Source organism: Lepidothrix coronata, unplaced genomic scaffold, assembly GCF_001604755.1.
Source record: "Lepidothrix coronata isolate B3197 unplaced genomic scaffold, Lepidothrix_coronata-1.0 Scaffold64, whole genome shotgun sequence".
NCBI classification, from domain to species: Eukaryota; Metazoa; Chordata; class Aves; order Passeriformes; family Pipridae; genus Lepidothrix; species Lepidothrix coronata.
In genome coordinates, this window is record NW_016690244.1 from 978,568 (window position 1) to 996,726 (window position 18,159).

An 18,159-nucleotide genomic window follows, 5' to 3' on the forward strand; every position below is an offset into this window, starting at 1 on the left:
TGAGAACAGTTGAACACAGAGTATTCATGTGATTTAGCTTCCTGCAAGTCAAGAAACAGAATTAATTAGAAGAGCTTTGTTTCCAATTGCTGTTGTCTGTCTAGACAAATTGAATGATGAAACTTTCAGTTGAGAAGTTTTTTAATTCAAGTGCATGGTGAATTCATATATTCAAAACCAGATATTCTCAAGTGGCTTCCTCTTTTCACATCTCCTGAAATGCAGTTCATTCAGAATTGCTGGTTCTTCCTAAAATCAGGGCAGAATTGATACATGCTAAAATTGTGTATATTATTCAGTTTAGGGAGGTCACTGCTAGAGGTTTCCTTGTTTTTAATAAGGAAATTTGTTGGCCTTTCTTCTTTAACTAACATAATTCCATAAGTTCCATAACTGGTTGTCAAATTTTTTGATACGAAATACCAATTACGAGGCAGCAATCCTAAAAGTTACAAGGACGTTAAACAGTCTTTAAATACATTGTTCTGTGACCGTAAACAAGAATTAACTTATAGAATAAAACTAATGATTTGATACAATGTCAATATTTGATTATTCAGGGATATGAAATGAGACTGTGAAATGATTCAGATAGAACACAACATATGTAAATCAGGCTACAGCATATACACACAGCATGTTCTCCTGACAAAGTGCTTGTAATCAGATGACTGTAGAAAGTAAGTGCATGAATAATAGAAGGCATAATACTACACAATCTCAGATACTTCACTGCAGCCAACAAACTGTAGGAAAGGCCTACATAAATCACAGTTTAGACTAATGAATAACCAAAAATTAACTGTAGTTCAGTACAACGTTTCAGCATGGTTAGTAACACACTTTGCAGGATCTTTTTCAACTAGCTAATTAAGTACAGCTATGCCTGTTTCTCTGATTTTTGCACAAGTTACACTAAAGATGTAACTTTACTAAAGATGTACACATGAGAAAAAGAGCTCCACACCTTGAAGGATACTAGTTATGCACTGGACTGGAACTCAGGAGATGTAGGTTCCATTCTCAAGTTTGCTGATGATTTCCTGAATTATATTAAGCAACTTATTTTTGGCTTCTCTGTTTCTCTAAAGATGCTTTATCTATATTTTCTGTACAAAATTTAGCCATACAGAAATTATACCTGCCAGAAATACGATGGACACTGATCTCATTGGAGAGCATCTACACACTAATACCATAAATTACTTAACAGATTAGATAATGAATCTTCTGCAGCAACTGATTGTCCTAGATGTAAAAGGCACCAACTCTTTCTTTCAAGTCAGCGTGTCAGTACTGTTGCAAGCAGGAAGGGAAAAAATTCCTAGTGAACACTGATTGGGAAAGGAACAGAAAAGACCACTGATTCCCTGCTTTAAATCAAACCCTTGGTGGTCGCAGCTGCACATGCCACCAATCCACCACTTGTCTGCTCCTCAGCTGGCCACCAGAGCTTATTCCACTCCTCACAGTCACAAAAACAAGTACAAAAATTCCTTCAAAGTTAACAGCACTAAAAATACATTAAGAAAAACACAATAAGAGTAATTAATTATACTCTATTTCTCAACAAAAATAATGCCATCAACTATGAATTAACATCATACAAAGCCAGACAAAATAAAAACAATGAAACATGTTTGAAATAAAGTCCAAATTATTTCTAAGGCATTCAATGCGCTCTGACAATTTAGAATTATAAGACATTTCTGAAAAAAATATATTAAAAGTTTACTTTCAGTGTAGATTGGTTATATGCTATTTTAGTGGAAAATTATGAGAATTCATACACAGTTTGAGTAGAACATATCAAGGTTGAATTTAAATGAAGAATTTTTGGATAAAATATCCATGTAATCAATTCTATTGGCAGTCATATACAGCGTGGATTTACTTTATAATCCATCGGATTTAACCATACTGCATTCCCCTTCTACATTCTAGTAAAGCAAAACTAACACGCTGAACTAAAATAGGAATTGATTTTTAGAGGCAACATTGGAGGAAACGCATCTTCTATGGTGATTCATGGTGCAAACTGTAGCTACCTGGTGGTAATACCTTAGAAATTATATGTCTTAACCCTTAAGAAACCTCTGCTATCAGTATTCTACCATTGTATGGATGCAAAGGCAGCTCCTGAAGACTTTCAACACCATGTACACGGGAAAAGAGGGTAGATTCTATTACTATTATTATTATTTTTCACATTGTCCACTGGGCCCTTTTTCACTGCTTCACAATTCAGGATGTTGAAGTCACACATTATAAGTAAATTATACACTTAAATTGTTAGGAAATGAATGCCAATTAGCTGTTTATAGTTACAAACAAACCACTGGGGGGAAAAATAAAGAAAAAAGTACACAACATACATCTGCATGAAATTACTTATAAGTAATCGTGTGATGACTATAAGGCTAATAATTTTTAACAGAGATAATAAAACTGTATCACCAAGTGCATCCTGGTTATTTGCAATAGTTATGATTGCCACAGTAGCAACTGTAGAGAGAAGCCTTTGTTATTAATAAGTATTCTTTACTAAACTGTAGACAAAAACACAGCTTCTCTGCTACTGCAGTGAGACATTTTTATCTACATTTAATACAATGAATAAATACTGAAATTCTGGAAGTGCTCTTAAGTACTTCAATTTTGATTAGTAGCAAAGCATGTATTTAATTTACTCAAGTCTGTTAAACAGTAAAACATACATGTATATAAAATGTATACAAATGTACATGACACATTTTATGTACACAGATGTATACAACGTGTGGCTAAAGACAGACATATAATATGAAGACATTTTGAAACAGCAGTAAAGCCAGCTGGTTTTAAAATAATAATGATTTCAGAAGCTATGTCATTTGCAAATAATGACAATTAACATGTCACACCAGCATTAGAATTTGCAATTACCTAAATATTCCTAAATATTTAGAAATTCCTTCTAAATATTAAAATCATACTGATGGTGTTTAATCTGTCTCTAATTCTGGTAGAGTGAACCTAGATATATTTTCTGCCTGGTCATGTTACAAAGCTCTTTTTCTTACCACAGAAGACATAAATGGACATAAATAAGGTTTCTGAACTGTTGTTCCAGAAAACCTGACTATGCAAACCATATTCTAAAAAGAGAAGGTATTTACTGTTGAGAACTGTGCTTTTCTCCTAATTTATAAACCTGAAAGCATTTTTCCCAATGTTCCTTGCAAAGTGCTTATGCTGTAAACAAAGCTAAAGAGTATCATCCTGAAATACCCCGTGATGTCTCGAAGCTGCCCCACATTGGTATTCCATCTGTATGTTATTTAATGAGCAAAGCTTGACCCTTTAGTAATCAGCCTCAGCTGAAGTACAGGCAGGTTGACTTCATTAGGAACAATTCCAAACCCTTTGTTCAGAATCACATATTCTCTTCTTTTGCTGGATAGTTCTTTGTTCCCTTTGGAAAGTAGAGACACCTGGGAGGAAAAAAATCAGTTATTAGTTGGAAGTAAGAATTTCCCACTATTCACACTCACCAGGTATGGGATCAATCTCTGTGCTATCAGCAGAAAGCTGATGTATGAGCATAATGCAGGAGCCAAAGAACCCCAGAAGTCTATCAAAAGAAATGGTTTCAGTTCAGAGCTTACAACAGTTTGATGCAGAAACCTCTGGGTGAAATTTTATCATTTATGCTACACACAGGGAATTAGTTTGTCTAATGATCCTCTGACTCAAAATTTATGGACTAGTCTGCACTGCACACAAATAGAATTGGAGCAGCATGGTGCAAAATTCTCCCACAGATAATCAATGAAGCCTGAATGCAACACAATCTATTTGTGGGCCAGCTTTAACTTATGTTGCTGATGTAACATCTCCAGACTTCAGCACTACAGAGAACGAGTAGAAAGCAAGTCTTTAACACCACTTCTTTCTCCTTTTCTAATTCCTCTGTAGCCTGTTTCTATGCTACATAGAAAATTAGTACAGAAAGTGATGGAGCTACATCTGTCAGCTCTGTATTGGTGAAACGTGTCTCATAATCAAGATGTCTTACATTGTTATAATTATTCTATGAAAATATGACGTAAAGACATCTCATAATCACTGCTGTGAGAAAGTAAAACAGGTTGTCTTGGTTTTGTCTCAAAACTCCACCAGTCTCCAATCCAAGTGTAAGACCTCTTCTGAAATTTTCCCTGACTCCTTGTATACAATATGTGTAACTCAGATATCCAAAGACCTTTCAAACATTCCTTAATACACATGGTTCCTTAGGAAACAGTGTTATTTTGATTACTGAAGTACTGAAAGATACGGAAGTATTGCAGGAATGAGGAAAGATATGAAAAGTAGTTTACAGCTTTGCAAACATACTTCAACACATGCAGATAGAAATCCCTACGCTGAAAGATTGTTATTAAAGTTGTAAAGTCAAGTGCATTTAAGGAAAAACAAAACATATAGACTGAAGGCTGACAGTAGACTTCCGTTCAGCCCGGTATGTGGATAACAATAATCCTTGATGGGGCACTGTACCTGTGCAAAAATTAGAACCAGGGAATGGTTTTGACTGGAAAGGGACTTTAAAGATCATGTAGTTCAACACTCCTGCCATTGGCAGGTATGTCTTTCATTAGATCAGGTTCCCAAAATGCCATCCAACCTGACCTTGAACACTTCCAGGGATGGGGCATCCACAACTTTTCTGGGCAACCTGTTCCAGCATCTCACCACCCTCACGAAAAAACTTCTTCCTTAGGTCCAGTCTAAATCTACTCTAAAACCATTGTCCTTAAGCTGTTGCTACAGGCCCTGGTAAAAAATTTATCTCTTATCTATTATAAGCCCCTTGTAAGTATTGAAAGGTTGCAGTAATGTCTCCCTGGATCTCCTTTTGTCTTGTATTTTCTTGTCCCAATTTGAAATCCTTGCTACAACACACAAGTTAATAAAGAAAACAACAGTAGATTTTTTTTAATATGGTCAAGCAACGTAGGGCAAAGCTTCTTACCTTCAATACCTTTCTTCAGTGCTGTAAAAGCTAAAATCTCTCAGCTCCTTCCGTGGCCCAGATTTCTAGAACTACGGGACTCCATGGAAACATGGGAAACTCAGGAGACTGAAGTGGTTTACAGATAAAATGTCCCAGTAAGATAAACGTAATTTTCACATGATCAGTCTTAAAAAAGAGGTTTCAAATGAATTTTCAAAACTGGAGTTGATAATCTGGTGAGGCCTAAGAATTATCTTTATGAAGCACCATGTCAGAAAAACGAAGATCTGACTTTCCCTTATCAGTAAATGGAGGTTCTGCTAGTAAAAAGGGAGTATTTAAGGACAAGGGACACAATTACAATACTTAGAGGAACACTGTGCCAGTTAGTACTATATTGACATCCCAGAATAGCTTTTGTTTTATCTTGCACCACTATATCAACAGCTACCTATGTAACAACGTGCAATTCCTCCTCTAGCCATAGTCATTAAGAAGATCTTGAAACAGGTAAAAAAGGATTTACCTTTCTATGGCACTGATTTCTGAACACTTGAAACCAATCTCATTTTCCATTTCTTAAAAAACTTTCAGATTGTCTTTTGTTTAGCCTAAGAGCTCCCAAGTGCCTTTCAACAGCATCTTGCTATGACATGGAAAGGTATTACCTTCTTACCAGCTAATCTGCCCTTGCTGGACCAAACCACTAAAGCCTCAAAACCAACCAATCAAACAAAGAAATAACCCCCCCACCACCACTTTCCCTTTATTTCAATGTAAAGTGTTTAGTCCAAAGACAGTCTGCTTGCACAAGAATCATTCCAGACTACACTGAGCTTTCTGAACCATCTTAAGTAGGAAGGTGCCTTCTTATTTGATGTTCTTTGACAGACTTTATCTATGTTCTAAGCAAGAATTCCACCAAGCAGACACCTCAGATGCAGAGAAGTCATTCTCAAAGTAAGTCTTTTCCTCAAACTGGTAGAAAGACCTGCTTCAGAACTGCAACAGCAAACCCATCTTATCTTGGCCAAACAAATCTGTGATGACAGATGCTTCTATTCAAAGATGGAGAGCTCATGTAAGAACGTCTGAGAGCTCAGGGCATGTGATCTCTGCAAGGGATCAGAGCCATCTGCCTGCTGTTGAAAACAGTCATTCCCACAGTCCAAATGCTGACAGACAGCTTCATACACATGCACATTTTCTAACAGACAGTGTGGACTTCAGGCATTTCCATTGTCAGGAGACCACTTAATTTCATGTGTACATTACTGAACTGTATCAGTGACTTTGTACCGACCAGTCAGCCTAAACTCAGGCCAGATGATCTTTCATTTTTTCCAACAAGAGGTGAAATGCACCTTTCCACATATCTCATTGCTAAAGAGAATCTTCAGCTGAGTGAGGGGAGAGATTCTGCATCAATGACAGTCCTACCACATGATCAGATTGTTCTGGTACTTGCACCAGACAGATCCCTGGATCACTTCTCTGTTCTGCACAACACAATGTCATGAAAAACAGCCAGGTTATACCTCTTTTATACCTAGCAGACCGAAGACTAGTCAAATCTATCAGTCTTGATGCTAACTAACAGCTAGAGGGCAATAGTAGTTTCTGTAGTTTCTGCTACAGTCCCTATCATTCTGCTTCATAGGGAAAAAAACTTAAAAAAAAAAAACTATTAAGCAAAGTGGGAAAAGTGCTTTATTATGGTATTGTAATACCAGAAAAAAAAATTTCCAATTCTTTTTGTCGTTCAAGTCATCCCTGAAGTGACCAGAATATTCCTGTAATTCTCTAAAAACACAGTTAGCAGTAAGTTTTCACACCTGGGCATTTGATTTTGACATGTACAGCTGTTAATACCCTAGGATCCAAGGCATACATTTTTCCTAGTTTACAAGTCATCATTTCTCTAGATTTCAACCATTACCATGAAGCCTGGCACATGTATCTTCTGAGTATAGCCAACATTTGTGCAGCTGTAACAATTTGGTAAAAATTATGTCTCTAGCAAGTGTGAAAGGAGCAGTGTGACTATCGCCATGTGCAGAAGCAAACCCTTTTAATCCATCTCCTGGCCAAATGTTTCATTGTTGGTGGAACTCTCTGTATTAATCAATGTGACAAGTATTAGTCACTGTCTACCCCTAGGAGCTGGATGGAATTGAAGGTAGGATCAATTGCTACCCCAGGTTCTCATGTTGCTTCTAATTTCTGTAGGATCTGTGACTTAGGAAATATAGGCCAATACTGCCTCTTAGTGGAAGGACAGCTAGCTCAAAAGGTGTAATTAATGCTGGTCTGCGAAAATAGAGCGACATACTAATGGTGCCACACAGACACTCAGCTGGTAGCCATCAGAACTGCAGGGGGGTGAATGAAAGACTGTTGCAGCCATTCATGTTTAGAAATTACAAATAATAAAAAAAAGAATAAGAAAAAGAAAAAATAACCATTAATATAGTTTAAAAGTACTGCTGAACTTTGGCAGACTTTTTTACCTCCTTGGGTAGAAGTACAATTCAACAGAACATTGGTATGACTCTAATAAACATTGCTGGCTAAAACAACCTTTTGTATGTGTAAGAAGTAGGACTCAACATGGACAACCATTTGGAAGAAAACAATTATCAGAAAATGCCTGGCAACATTAGCTGAAGGGGTGCCAGGAGGGAATAAAAAGTTGCAGTGTCTTAAATCACCTAGATATCACTAAGTCAAAAAATCCACTTTATATACCAGGAGTGTTGGAGCTGTGTACAGTCATCTATTTGGTAGGTTCTAGAACATTAAAAAAACATTAACTAAACTAAGTACAAATTTGAATCCGTTAGTCATCTAACACAATTAAAGAGATGCATTAAGTGTTAAAGAATACTTAATTAACATGGTAAGAATTTGCAGATAGAAAAAGCTCCATTAATGCATTTCTATTTTCAAATTATGGACCATAGACCCAATACAATGAGGACTGCCTCAAAGGGGCACAATTCAGAACTTGCTGTCATTCCTGAGCTATATAATCCCTCTGGGAATAATACTTTGAGCTATTCTTTGAGTAGTTAAAAATGCATAGATATCATTAGAGCTAGACTTGATGGTTTTCCTCTTCATGAAAATAGCTCTCTTTAACTACAAGAATAGTTGCTTCTCTATTTCTAAAAATTCAGTAACAATGGAAAAGACTGCATTGAAGAAAGTTAAGAAAATTATATATGACAACATATCAATACATGCACTTCATTATGAAGTCTGTTTCCTTCTATTCTTACTTGCATTGCAATAATTTTTCTTCCTACAAAACTAATGTTGAAACAACATTTCTGACAAACAGACCTATGGTCATATGAGCTTGTACTGGTTTTGGCTGGGATAAAGTTAAATATCTTCATAGTAGCTTGTATGGTGCTATGTTTTGGATTTGTGCTGAAAATGGTGTTGACAACACACTAGTGTTTCAATTATTGAATTTGGGAAGGGACATAGCCGGGACAGCTGACTCCAACTGACCAAAGGCAAGTTCCACATCATATAGCATCATGTTCTGCAATAAAAGCTGGAGCAAAGAGGAAGGAAGGGCAGGGCAGGAGTTATGGACTTGTCGTCCTAAGCAATCATAAGACATGATGGAGTCCTGTTTTACTGGAAATGGCTGAGCATCTGCCTGCTGTTGGGAAGCACAGAATTAATTCCTTACTTTGCTTTGCTTTGATATGCAGCTTTTGCTTTACCTATTAAACTGTCTTTATCTCAAGCCAAAAGCTTTCTCACTTTTATTCTTTCAATTCTCTCCTCTGTCCCACTGCAGGGGAGTGAGTGAGTGGTACTGAATTGCCCAGGGGGTTAGACCACGACAGAGTTACAGCCCTCAGCTGAGCACAACTCTCCTCTGACCATTGCTATTTTTGTTTATTTATAGCAAATCTTCTTTTCATATAACTGAGTTTCTGCTTGGATTAGGTCTCTTCATGCAATTTATTAAAAATAGATTTCTACATGAATTTGGGTATTACATGTGTACTTCAATATAAAAAAACATGATGAAATTTTGAAACAAGTATTCATTGTTCTATTCATAAATAGCTTCACAAACAAGGAGCCTGCCTCTTGTGCAGTATAATATTAAATCAGAAGGTGAAAAAGAGAAAAAATGGATGTGAATGGAATAATTTTGAAACATTACAGGAGGGGTTTGGGGGGGGGTTTTTTGCCTGTTTACCCAGTTTCTGTATAAATAAGTAATACAATTGGAGTGCTGAGTAATTTCAGGAGATTAGTGATAAATGGGCACAAGTTGATTATCCAAGATAAAGCCCAGGGTCATTATCCTCAGCTGGTCATTAATCCCCATGAAATGACTGGTATTGAGATAGTAATTACTATTATAATGAAAATGGGGGGGGAAAAAAGCATGACATTTTTCTTATGAAGTTGTCTCAGTTTCTAAAGAATTCATGTTTCTCTCATCACTTGATTAAGCTACTTGAATAATTTTTAACCCTTTATAGATTTTTTTTGTCCTACTACAATTTTCATGTCATTGCCTCACTTAAGGTTTGGTTTCCCATCTTACATTATTGGAATTTCAGGAGGGTACAGCAAGGGGCAACAGAAAGAAACAAAATCCACACACAAATTTCCCCAAACCTGAAAATAAATAAAACATATTATCAGAATGTTTTCTCTATAAATTATGCTCCACAATGAGGTAAAAAACTATATTATAATGATACCTAGCTGTTTATTCTGCATTTAATAGTGCTTTTAGCCATAGCACACATGCCCCAGTTCTTTGTACCAAACCAGAATTCAACTTGTAGCCTTACAACAAAATGTCTAGTCAACTTGGCCAGAAACTGCGAAGAAATTTGGCCTTAAAATGAAGAAACACCTTCAAACATTTGCAATTTCACAAGTTAAGTTTGTGGTGTTTTGATGTGTCCTCCGAGGGCTTTTGAGCCTTTGGAGTTCTTTTTCTTCTCATTACTACTCGAAGAGCTAGAAACGTATAATGGGCTGAATGGAAGGCAATTTGTTTCCTGCTAGAAGTGCTGTCACACTGTTTCCACTGCGAAAGGCCCACACATGCTGCATCATTACAACTTCCTATCTTAGAAAATGAAAAACTCAATCTAAACTAAAAGCTTTTAACATAAGTTAAGAAAGTTTAAAAATAAGTGTATTGCCCTATATGTTGCTAAAGCAAACGATATAGATACTCATTACTCCTAGTACTTTTTTCTAAAGCTTTTCTGTGAACACTTTTCTAAGAAAGGGATCCCAAGAAAGCCACAGGATGTACTAAGTTTCTGCCAGAAAATTTGCAGTTGCTTCTGAAGTGTTTCACTGTGTATAAAGGAGAGGAAGTAGAGCAAGGCTCAAAACAGCTTTAGGCAAGAATGGCTGAAAGGATGTTGCAGAGAGGGCTGCAAACCAATTACTGCATGATGGAATAAAACCAGATAATGGTGGACACCAATAAGCGACTTGCAGTGCAGCTTGGGAGACTGATTTGTTCTTCTAGCTCGCTTAAGCTGCTGGAGAGTTCAAGGTGAAACCTAATGATTCATGTCTGCCAGCCAAATGAATCATTCAACACTGGACAGCTATCAAAACTGGACTGTTTGGCTATTTGGAGAGAGTGCAAGCAGAAAAAAAAAAAAAAAAAAAGAAAAAAAAAGAAACAACCCAAACTGCTCAAGTTCCGAAAGCTCTGATTGGCACCAAGCAGCACACACTACAGAAAACATGGCAAGTTCTCTGGAAATATAAACAAGTTTTTGACAGCCAAGGCCAAAGTGTGGTCTGTCAATTCCCTGGAAGAAAAGGAAAAAATAATAAGTTATTTGGGAGTAGAACCTTGTCTGGGAAACAATTAATGTAATAGTGGGGATGGGAACCAAACAAAATTATGCATCACAGCAAATAATAGGATTCAAAATGTACTGGGTTTGCTTGGTCGGGTTTTGGTAGCAAGGGGGCTACACGAGTGGCTTCTGTGAGAAGCTGCCAGAAGCTTCCCCCATGTCCAACAGAGCCAATGCCAGTGCCAGGAGGGACACACCACTGGCCAAGGCTGAGCCAATCAGGAATGACAGTAACACCTCTGTGATAATATATTTAAGAAAAGGTTATTGTGCAGATTTAATTGCACTCAGACACGAGAGGAGTGAGAATATGTGAGAGGAACAGCTCTGCAGACACCAAGGTCAAGTGAAGGAATGGGAGGAGGTGTTCCAGGTGCCAGAGCTGACATTCCCCTGCAGCCTGTGGTGAAAGACCATGGTGAAACAGGCTGTTTCCCTGTAGCCCATGAAGGTTAATGGGAGTGCAGAGATACACCTGCAGCCTGTGAAGGAGACCCATACTGGAGTGGGTGGATGTCCGAAAAGAAACTGTGAACCCATGGGAAACCTGTGCTGGAGCAGGCTCCAGGAAGGGACCTGCAGACCCATGGAGAGAGGAGCCCACACTGGAGCAGGTTTGCTGGTAGGACTTATGACCCTGTGGGGGACCCACACTACAGCAGGCTGTTCTTGAAGGACTGCATCCTGTGGAAAAGTGACCCATGCTAGAACAGTTCATAAAGAACTGTAGCCCATGGGATGGACTCATGCTGGAGAAATTCATGGAGAGCTGTCTCCTGTGGAAGGAACCCCACACTGGAGCAGAGGAAGGACTCTTCTTCCTGATCAGTAGCAGGAACAGCGTGTGATGAACTGACCATATACCCCTTTCCCACCTTCCTGTGCCACTGTGGGGGAGGAGGTAGAGCCTGGAAAGGAGGAAAAGGTGGGGAAAGGTGTTTTTAAAAATTTTTTTACTTCTCAATTATCCTGCTATGATTTTTTGGTAACAAATTCAGTTAATATTCCTAATTCAAGTCTTTTCTGCCTATGACAGTAATCGATGAGTGATCTCTCCTTGTCCTTATCTCAATTCCTGACCTTTTGTTATATTTTTCTCTCCCCTGTCCTGTTGCAGAGGGGAGTGATAGAGCGGCTTTGGTGGATACTTGGCATGAAGCCAGGGTCAACCCACCACAAAAAGCATACTGAAAAATCAAGTTGCTGGTGATAGACCAACAACAGGGCTGCAGTATGACTGTTTTATATTTGCCAACAAAAGCCAGGACATGTTATAGTGACACACATGCAGGTCAAAGTCTACAATAGCTGCTATTGCACACCATTATCAATTCTAAGCAACTAAAAAAAAAAAAAAAAGTCAAATCTAGACAAAATAAATCTTAACTTGTAAGGAGATTCGTGCCTATGAGAACATTTCACTCCATTCCTCCAAAATTCATTCCAAAATCAATTTAGGTCTTATGATATCTAGTTGGTCCAAAATCAATCAAGTCTTCACTACAAATGCCATGTAAAAAACACAAATCAACACTGATTGTGGATAACATAGAAAGGGCATGGCTCTGGGGAAACACAATGTGCTTTTCAATTTTCCTATGTTCCTACAAAAATCAAATACATAGTGCATCCACCAACGTGAAGAAGGATGCTGAACATCCATTGGCATTCTCCAGACTTTATGTATGCATGAAAATGCACCGCTTGCTCTTTTACTGTTTCTTTCTGCAGAATAAACATAGCATAGAGAAGAATTCCTTATACTACACTGTTGTCCTGTGAAGCTATGAAGAATGTTCTCTTATGTCTCCTTTAAAATAAAATTTTTAAAAAATTAGAATCTTAAGTTAGTCTTCTGCAGAACTGCTACCCTCTAGGGAACTCCAGCACAGCAGAAAAAAAAAGTAATCCTGAATAAATCAGGAGAAAAATACTGTTAATTATTTCACTGCTGCTAGTCTCATGTGCATTTCTGTGGCACTCCTGTGTTAGACATTGAAAGTATTAGTATATGTGCCTGCAATCTCAAGAATCCTTTACATTTCAGCAATGAAGTTTACAACAATAGGATGTGAGGAAATGGAACAAAGTTGCACTGGGAAAGTTCAGATCGGTCATTAGGATGGGTGGTTGGATATTGGAACAGGCTCCCCAGGCAAGTGATCAGGGCACAAATCCTGTCAAGAGTTCAAGGAGTGTCTGGATGATGCTTTTACTCATACAGTTTAGTTTTAGGTAGTCCTGTGAGGAGCAGGGATTTGGACTCAATGATCCTTTAAAATGAGATATACTGTGACTCTATGATTTCCTTCAATAGATAACTTTGTAGTAGCTTTTCTAAAAAAAGGAAGTCCATATTTAGCACACAGCTGCTTCATTACAATTAATTAAGACACTTTTTAGCAGTCTGTGAGATAAATGTCTATACAACTATAACACATTTGTACATTTACAATAAGACTTGTTAGATCTTGATGTTAAAAATGAGAGTATTTTTCTTTTTCCTAAGTTGTGTGATATTATTTCTACAGCACCAAATCCTGGGACCTTGGGATTAGGACAAAAATTTTTGAATTTGAACACACTTATAAACAAATTTGTCAGACCTCATGGCTGAAACAGTAATCTGTAAACATAATTCAAGTATACCCTGAAGGTTTAGAGATTGAACTAATATTTTATTTTGGGAGTGTTGAATCATGATTTTTCAATACTTTGAGCTGGCAGCTGCAAGACACTTGCAAGCTGGAATTCCAATTTAACGAGTAGCCTATAGAAGCATTCAGAATATCATTAGAAATTTTTCAAACTTGAGTCAATCCATATCAGAAAGTTTACAGAGACAAAAAAACCCCTGGAAAATATCGCTGAGGCAACAGGAAGTATAAATTCTTAAAACCTCTTAATATTTCTATTAGGGGGGAAGGGAGTGGGGTGGTTGTATGTTTGTTTGGTTTAGAAAACTAACTGCAGTCTCTCAGACTTTAAAATGGTGACTACTGCAAAGACAAGAATAGACCTACTTGATGAAAGTAGTTAATGGTTTTTTGCACTAAAGAATATTTGAGAAGATAAATAACAGGCTATCAGGTGAAAAATATGAGAAATGCTAGGCTTATGTTGTGGACTATATTGATATGTTTCATATATTTTCTCTCCTCAAAATTTTCCCACAGAAAAGATATACCATCTCCAGGACAAAGCATTTGCCTAGTTTCACAGACCATTACATTTTTTTCATCCCCTGCACTTTTGTGCTAGTAACCACTTATACTGCTTTTTGTGCTGTACTCATGTATTTTACTAAATATATCAGCTTCATCCCTTCAACCCTGTAATGGTAGACTATTAAAATAAAATATACTTCTATGCAGTGAACCTTTTGTTCAGATGTGGTTTTATATGTGGAAAAATGTGAGGAAATTGCTGCCATACTTCTACTACTCTTTCATCTGAATGAAGAAAACAGATATGGCCGAAAAAACCTGCTTAGATTAGCTAATGTGTCCCACATACATTTCTTCCAGTCCATGCATCCATGCATTATAATAAACCACATATTGCACTAAGTTTAAAGTGAAATTGCAATCACATAAACAGGACAATGATACATTTGGTTTTAGCACATCATAATTAACTTTTTCTTTTTAAATTGACTAGACTGACCTGTTAGAAGAGAAACTGTAATAATCACTTTCCTCTAGAACCTCTTTAATTAGAGTCTACAACAAAAAAGAACTTAATTTCAGTAAATTATCTTCATTAACAGTAATAAATGAATACATATAGGTATACATACAGCTTACCTGCAACTGCTCATATGTCACCCCTTCTGCCATGTCAGAAGTGCCAACCATGCCTTAAAGAAAAAGGCAAGTAATGTTATACCACTGAATTTGGAATTTATGATCCCTTATAAGTTTCTTAGCAATTCCACTACAAATATAATGATAAGAGAGATGCTTCATTATCAGTAACTTCCACTGACCACAATGAACCCCTGAAAAGGTGAGGTCATCTAATGTGAACATTTGCATGATGCGAACATTTGATGCGCTTATTATGAAAGTGGTCAAACTGACGGAAAATAAAGACTTTATCAAACAGAACATGGAAATATAACTTTCTTATTTTTTCCCACTTACAATTTACAGTGGGAAGGGCACGGAGTCAGCAGCAATTTGTGAGGACAAAAGTATTGTCTGCAGGTTAAGAGATTCAAAAATTACTGATAATGAGCATCTCAAAAACTGCATTGTCTCCGGGAACAAAATAATGCTTATATTTAAAGTGATTGTTAGGGACTCATTTCCTACTCAAATATCACCCTTGACATCTAGTATTAATTTTGGTTTTTGCAATAAGCTTTGTAACTGATGTAACTACAATGTTTCAACACAAAGCCCATAAAAACCAAAGCTTCTCACGTTTCTTTCTGGCATCACAGATTTTTAATGTTACTGTATCCTCTAGATCATGGATTTCAACACAGCTTTTCCTGTATTTAGAAGAATGTAAATGGCACAGTTACCAAAATACAGGCTGCACTTTTCCCTTATGTCCATTGCACAAAGAAGCACATAATAAAACAAGTCTCTGAACCAGGAATTGTGGTTCCCCACCCTGGATGATGCCACAGCTGTAGGTTTGATTAAACATGGTGTTTATTATTTGTCATGCTGAGTATCACTTGTCCAAAGTATATTTGACATATATATTGTTATATTTTCTGAAGTGTATATATATATATATACACACACATACACATATTTTCCTCCTTATGTTTGTATGGCTTGATCTAGCTACTTAATTAAACCAACCCATTGTAACTGTTCCAAACATGACAAAAGAACAACATAGGATTTGAACAGAGTTTGTTTAAAAATCATGTGCAAGGACAGGTAAATCTTAAGTATGACATTTTTGGTTACAAACATTTCTACTAATTTTCATGGATGAACCATAAAGTACTTGCATCTTTTATATTTCTTTGTAATTCCAAAGTAAACTCTCTTAAATTAGTAGAAATTTCCAGCAGTGGTGAACTGCACATCTCACCAGGAATTAAACGAAACAAAACAAAAAAAACCCTGATAATGAAAATCAGTTGCCTTTGAAGACAGATCTCGGAGCAGCAATTCCTTCTGCTTTGACACCATACATTTTATTAGAAACCTATATGCCACTACAGAAGTTTTGATGCTTTGTTTACTTTTTCTATCATCTGGAAGCAACATATTTCCACCTGAAGAAAGAAGTACCACATGCTAATCTGCTGTGAAGATGTTGGGCTCAATCAATTCAGGAGAACCTTCCAGCAACTGGGGGGAGGGGGAGGTGAAAAAGAAAAGAAAGAAAACTGAAATCTCCATCCTTCCCACTTGCCAAAACTTCAGACTTCTGAGGCAGTTTACCCTTTCCTATGTTTCTCAGTGCAATCAAAAGTCAAGAGATTTCAACTCTTTTTAGATTAATCAAAAAGTGGTGAACACAATTGTGAACATTCTAGCTTTTTCTCTCCAGAAACACTGACTGAACATCACAAGCTGCCAATCTGCACTTAGTATAAAGCACTGAGTTCTTCAAACTATCTGAACAAAATGTCATAAATGATACATTTGTGTGAAGATTAACAGGGAAGTGTATTTTCTTGAACCAAGGAGAGAAGCAGCTGATAACTCGTTTTCAAAACTGGGGCTTCAAGTGAAATTGTAAGCCTATATTCAAGCAGTATAATTCCCATTGGAGGGATGCCCGAACTTCTGAAACCTGAAAGTCAGTTGAATTACTTGATTATATGAACAAGGATATTGATATTAAACTTAAAAACATCTAGTTTTGAAAACATCCACTGGCAACATCTCTGACAGGAAAGTACCTTTGTGTGCAGGAAAGAAATTCCAGTTATGACTTCTGCAGCATGATAACACTTTTACAGTTACAGAAACAGAAGAATATCTCTTGCTGGAAGACCTCTACCCCATCACTGATGAGTGGATGAATCTTTTTGTGTGTTATTCTAATTAGGTTTTCTAATTTGTCATAGTAAAAATAGCTTTATTTTTAAATTTTATTTGCAGAAATTGCACAACCTCTTAACACTTGCTGGAAAAGTTCAACCTAATTCTTTTCTCTATTTAGGTTCCTCCCACTACTTCCAAATGATATCCATGTTACCCAGTGCATTTATGGCGGTAATTTTGGTAAATCACGTAACATTTACTTACTGATGCTTATCAATTCTCCAACTTTCTAACAGCACTTCCTGTTGTTGCTTTTAATAGTTTCTATAACTATTTCCTTCAAGTTGGAAATGCCCAGAATTGCACACAACATTTGAAACATTTTAAATTTGCTACCATTTACATTTTAAATAGAGTATTTCTTCCCTTTTCTTGAGGTTTAAATCCAATAGTTCAAAAGCTAACACCATTTCACATTTGTTGATAACATTTATGAATAGTTTCATTTATTTCTAGACACTTGAAAATTAGGTTAATTTTATAATAAACATATCCTTTTTCTTACCCTATTTTTGGGCATCCTTTTCTGAAAACATCAACTCAATACACAATGAGCAGATATTTCTTAGATTTAATGTTATGGGTGAAATACAAGAATTGTTTAATATATAAGTCCCAGCCTGATTTACAGTTTTCAGATTGGCGTGAAACCAATAGCTCAGAAACATCTTTAATTATCTTTCTAATGTACTACCAATGTAAACCAAAGTAAACACTAAGTAACCACCTTCCATGAAGCTTAAGCATCTGAGGTTAATTATTACAAAAGCATAGGAAGGATCCAGCATTTGGGGTCAGTCTATTTTGTAGCAAACAATGATGCAGAAGGTTCCACAATTCAGCATAAGTAGGTAACAATCAAATTAGGTCACACAGGAGAATTATGTGAATGATAATAAATCACCTTAGTCATCAAATTTTAGGTACAATAAAATACCTAATAACTGCTTTGTCACTAATTCAGTCTTAGCTTCAGTCTCCCCCAGTGCACAGATGACAAGGAAGTAATTTTCAGATCCTTTGCCGATTACAGTGTTCTCAGGAGATTTTGAAGGAACATGTAGAAATTCTGATATTATTGTTAGCTCTTTCTCTGTTGGAGAGTATCCAGCCTGTCATTGGAAAATATGTAGGCACGGTTCTTTAGTCAGGCCATTCTTGCAAATCTGCAGTGGTTTTAAAATGAGACACTAAACTGTTGCTGACACACTATGCAACCATGGGACAAAGTATGTTATACTCAAGGCTCTCTGGGACATTGCTT

General features: G+C 36.7%; 1 protein-coding gene across 1 annotated transcript in view; it reads right to left on the reverse strand.

The window, feature by feature from the left end:
* Positions 1 to 2,257: 2,257 nt before the first annotated feature.
* Positions 2,258 to 18,159, reverse strand: part of NEK10 (NIMA related kinase 10) — an 88,996-nt gene continuing 73,094 nt past the window's right edge. The window contains 4 exon segments of the mRNA XM_017817924.1: positions 2,258 to 3,473; positions 14,539 to 14,594; positions 14,679 to 14,731; positions 16,085 to 16,193. Of these exon segments, the coding sequence (XP_017673413.1) occupies positions 3,416 to 3,473; positions 14,539 to 14,594; positions 14,679 to 14,731; positions 16,085 to 16,193 (276 nt within the window). The 3' untranslated portion in view covers positions 2,258 to 3,415.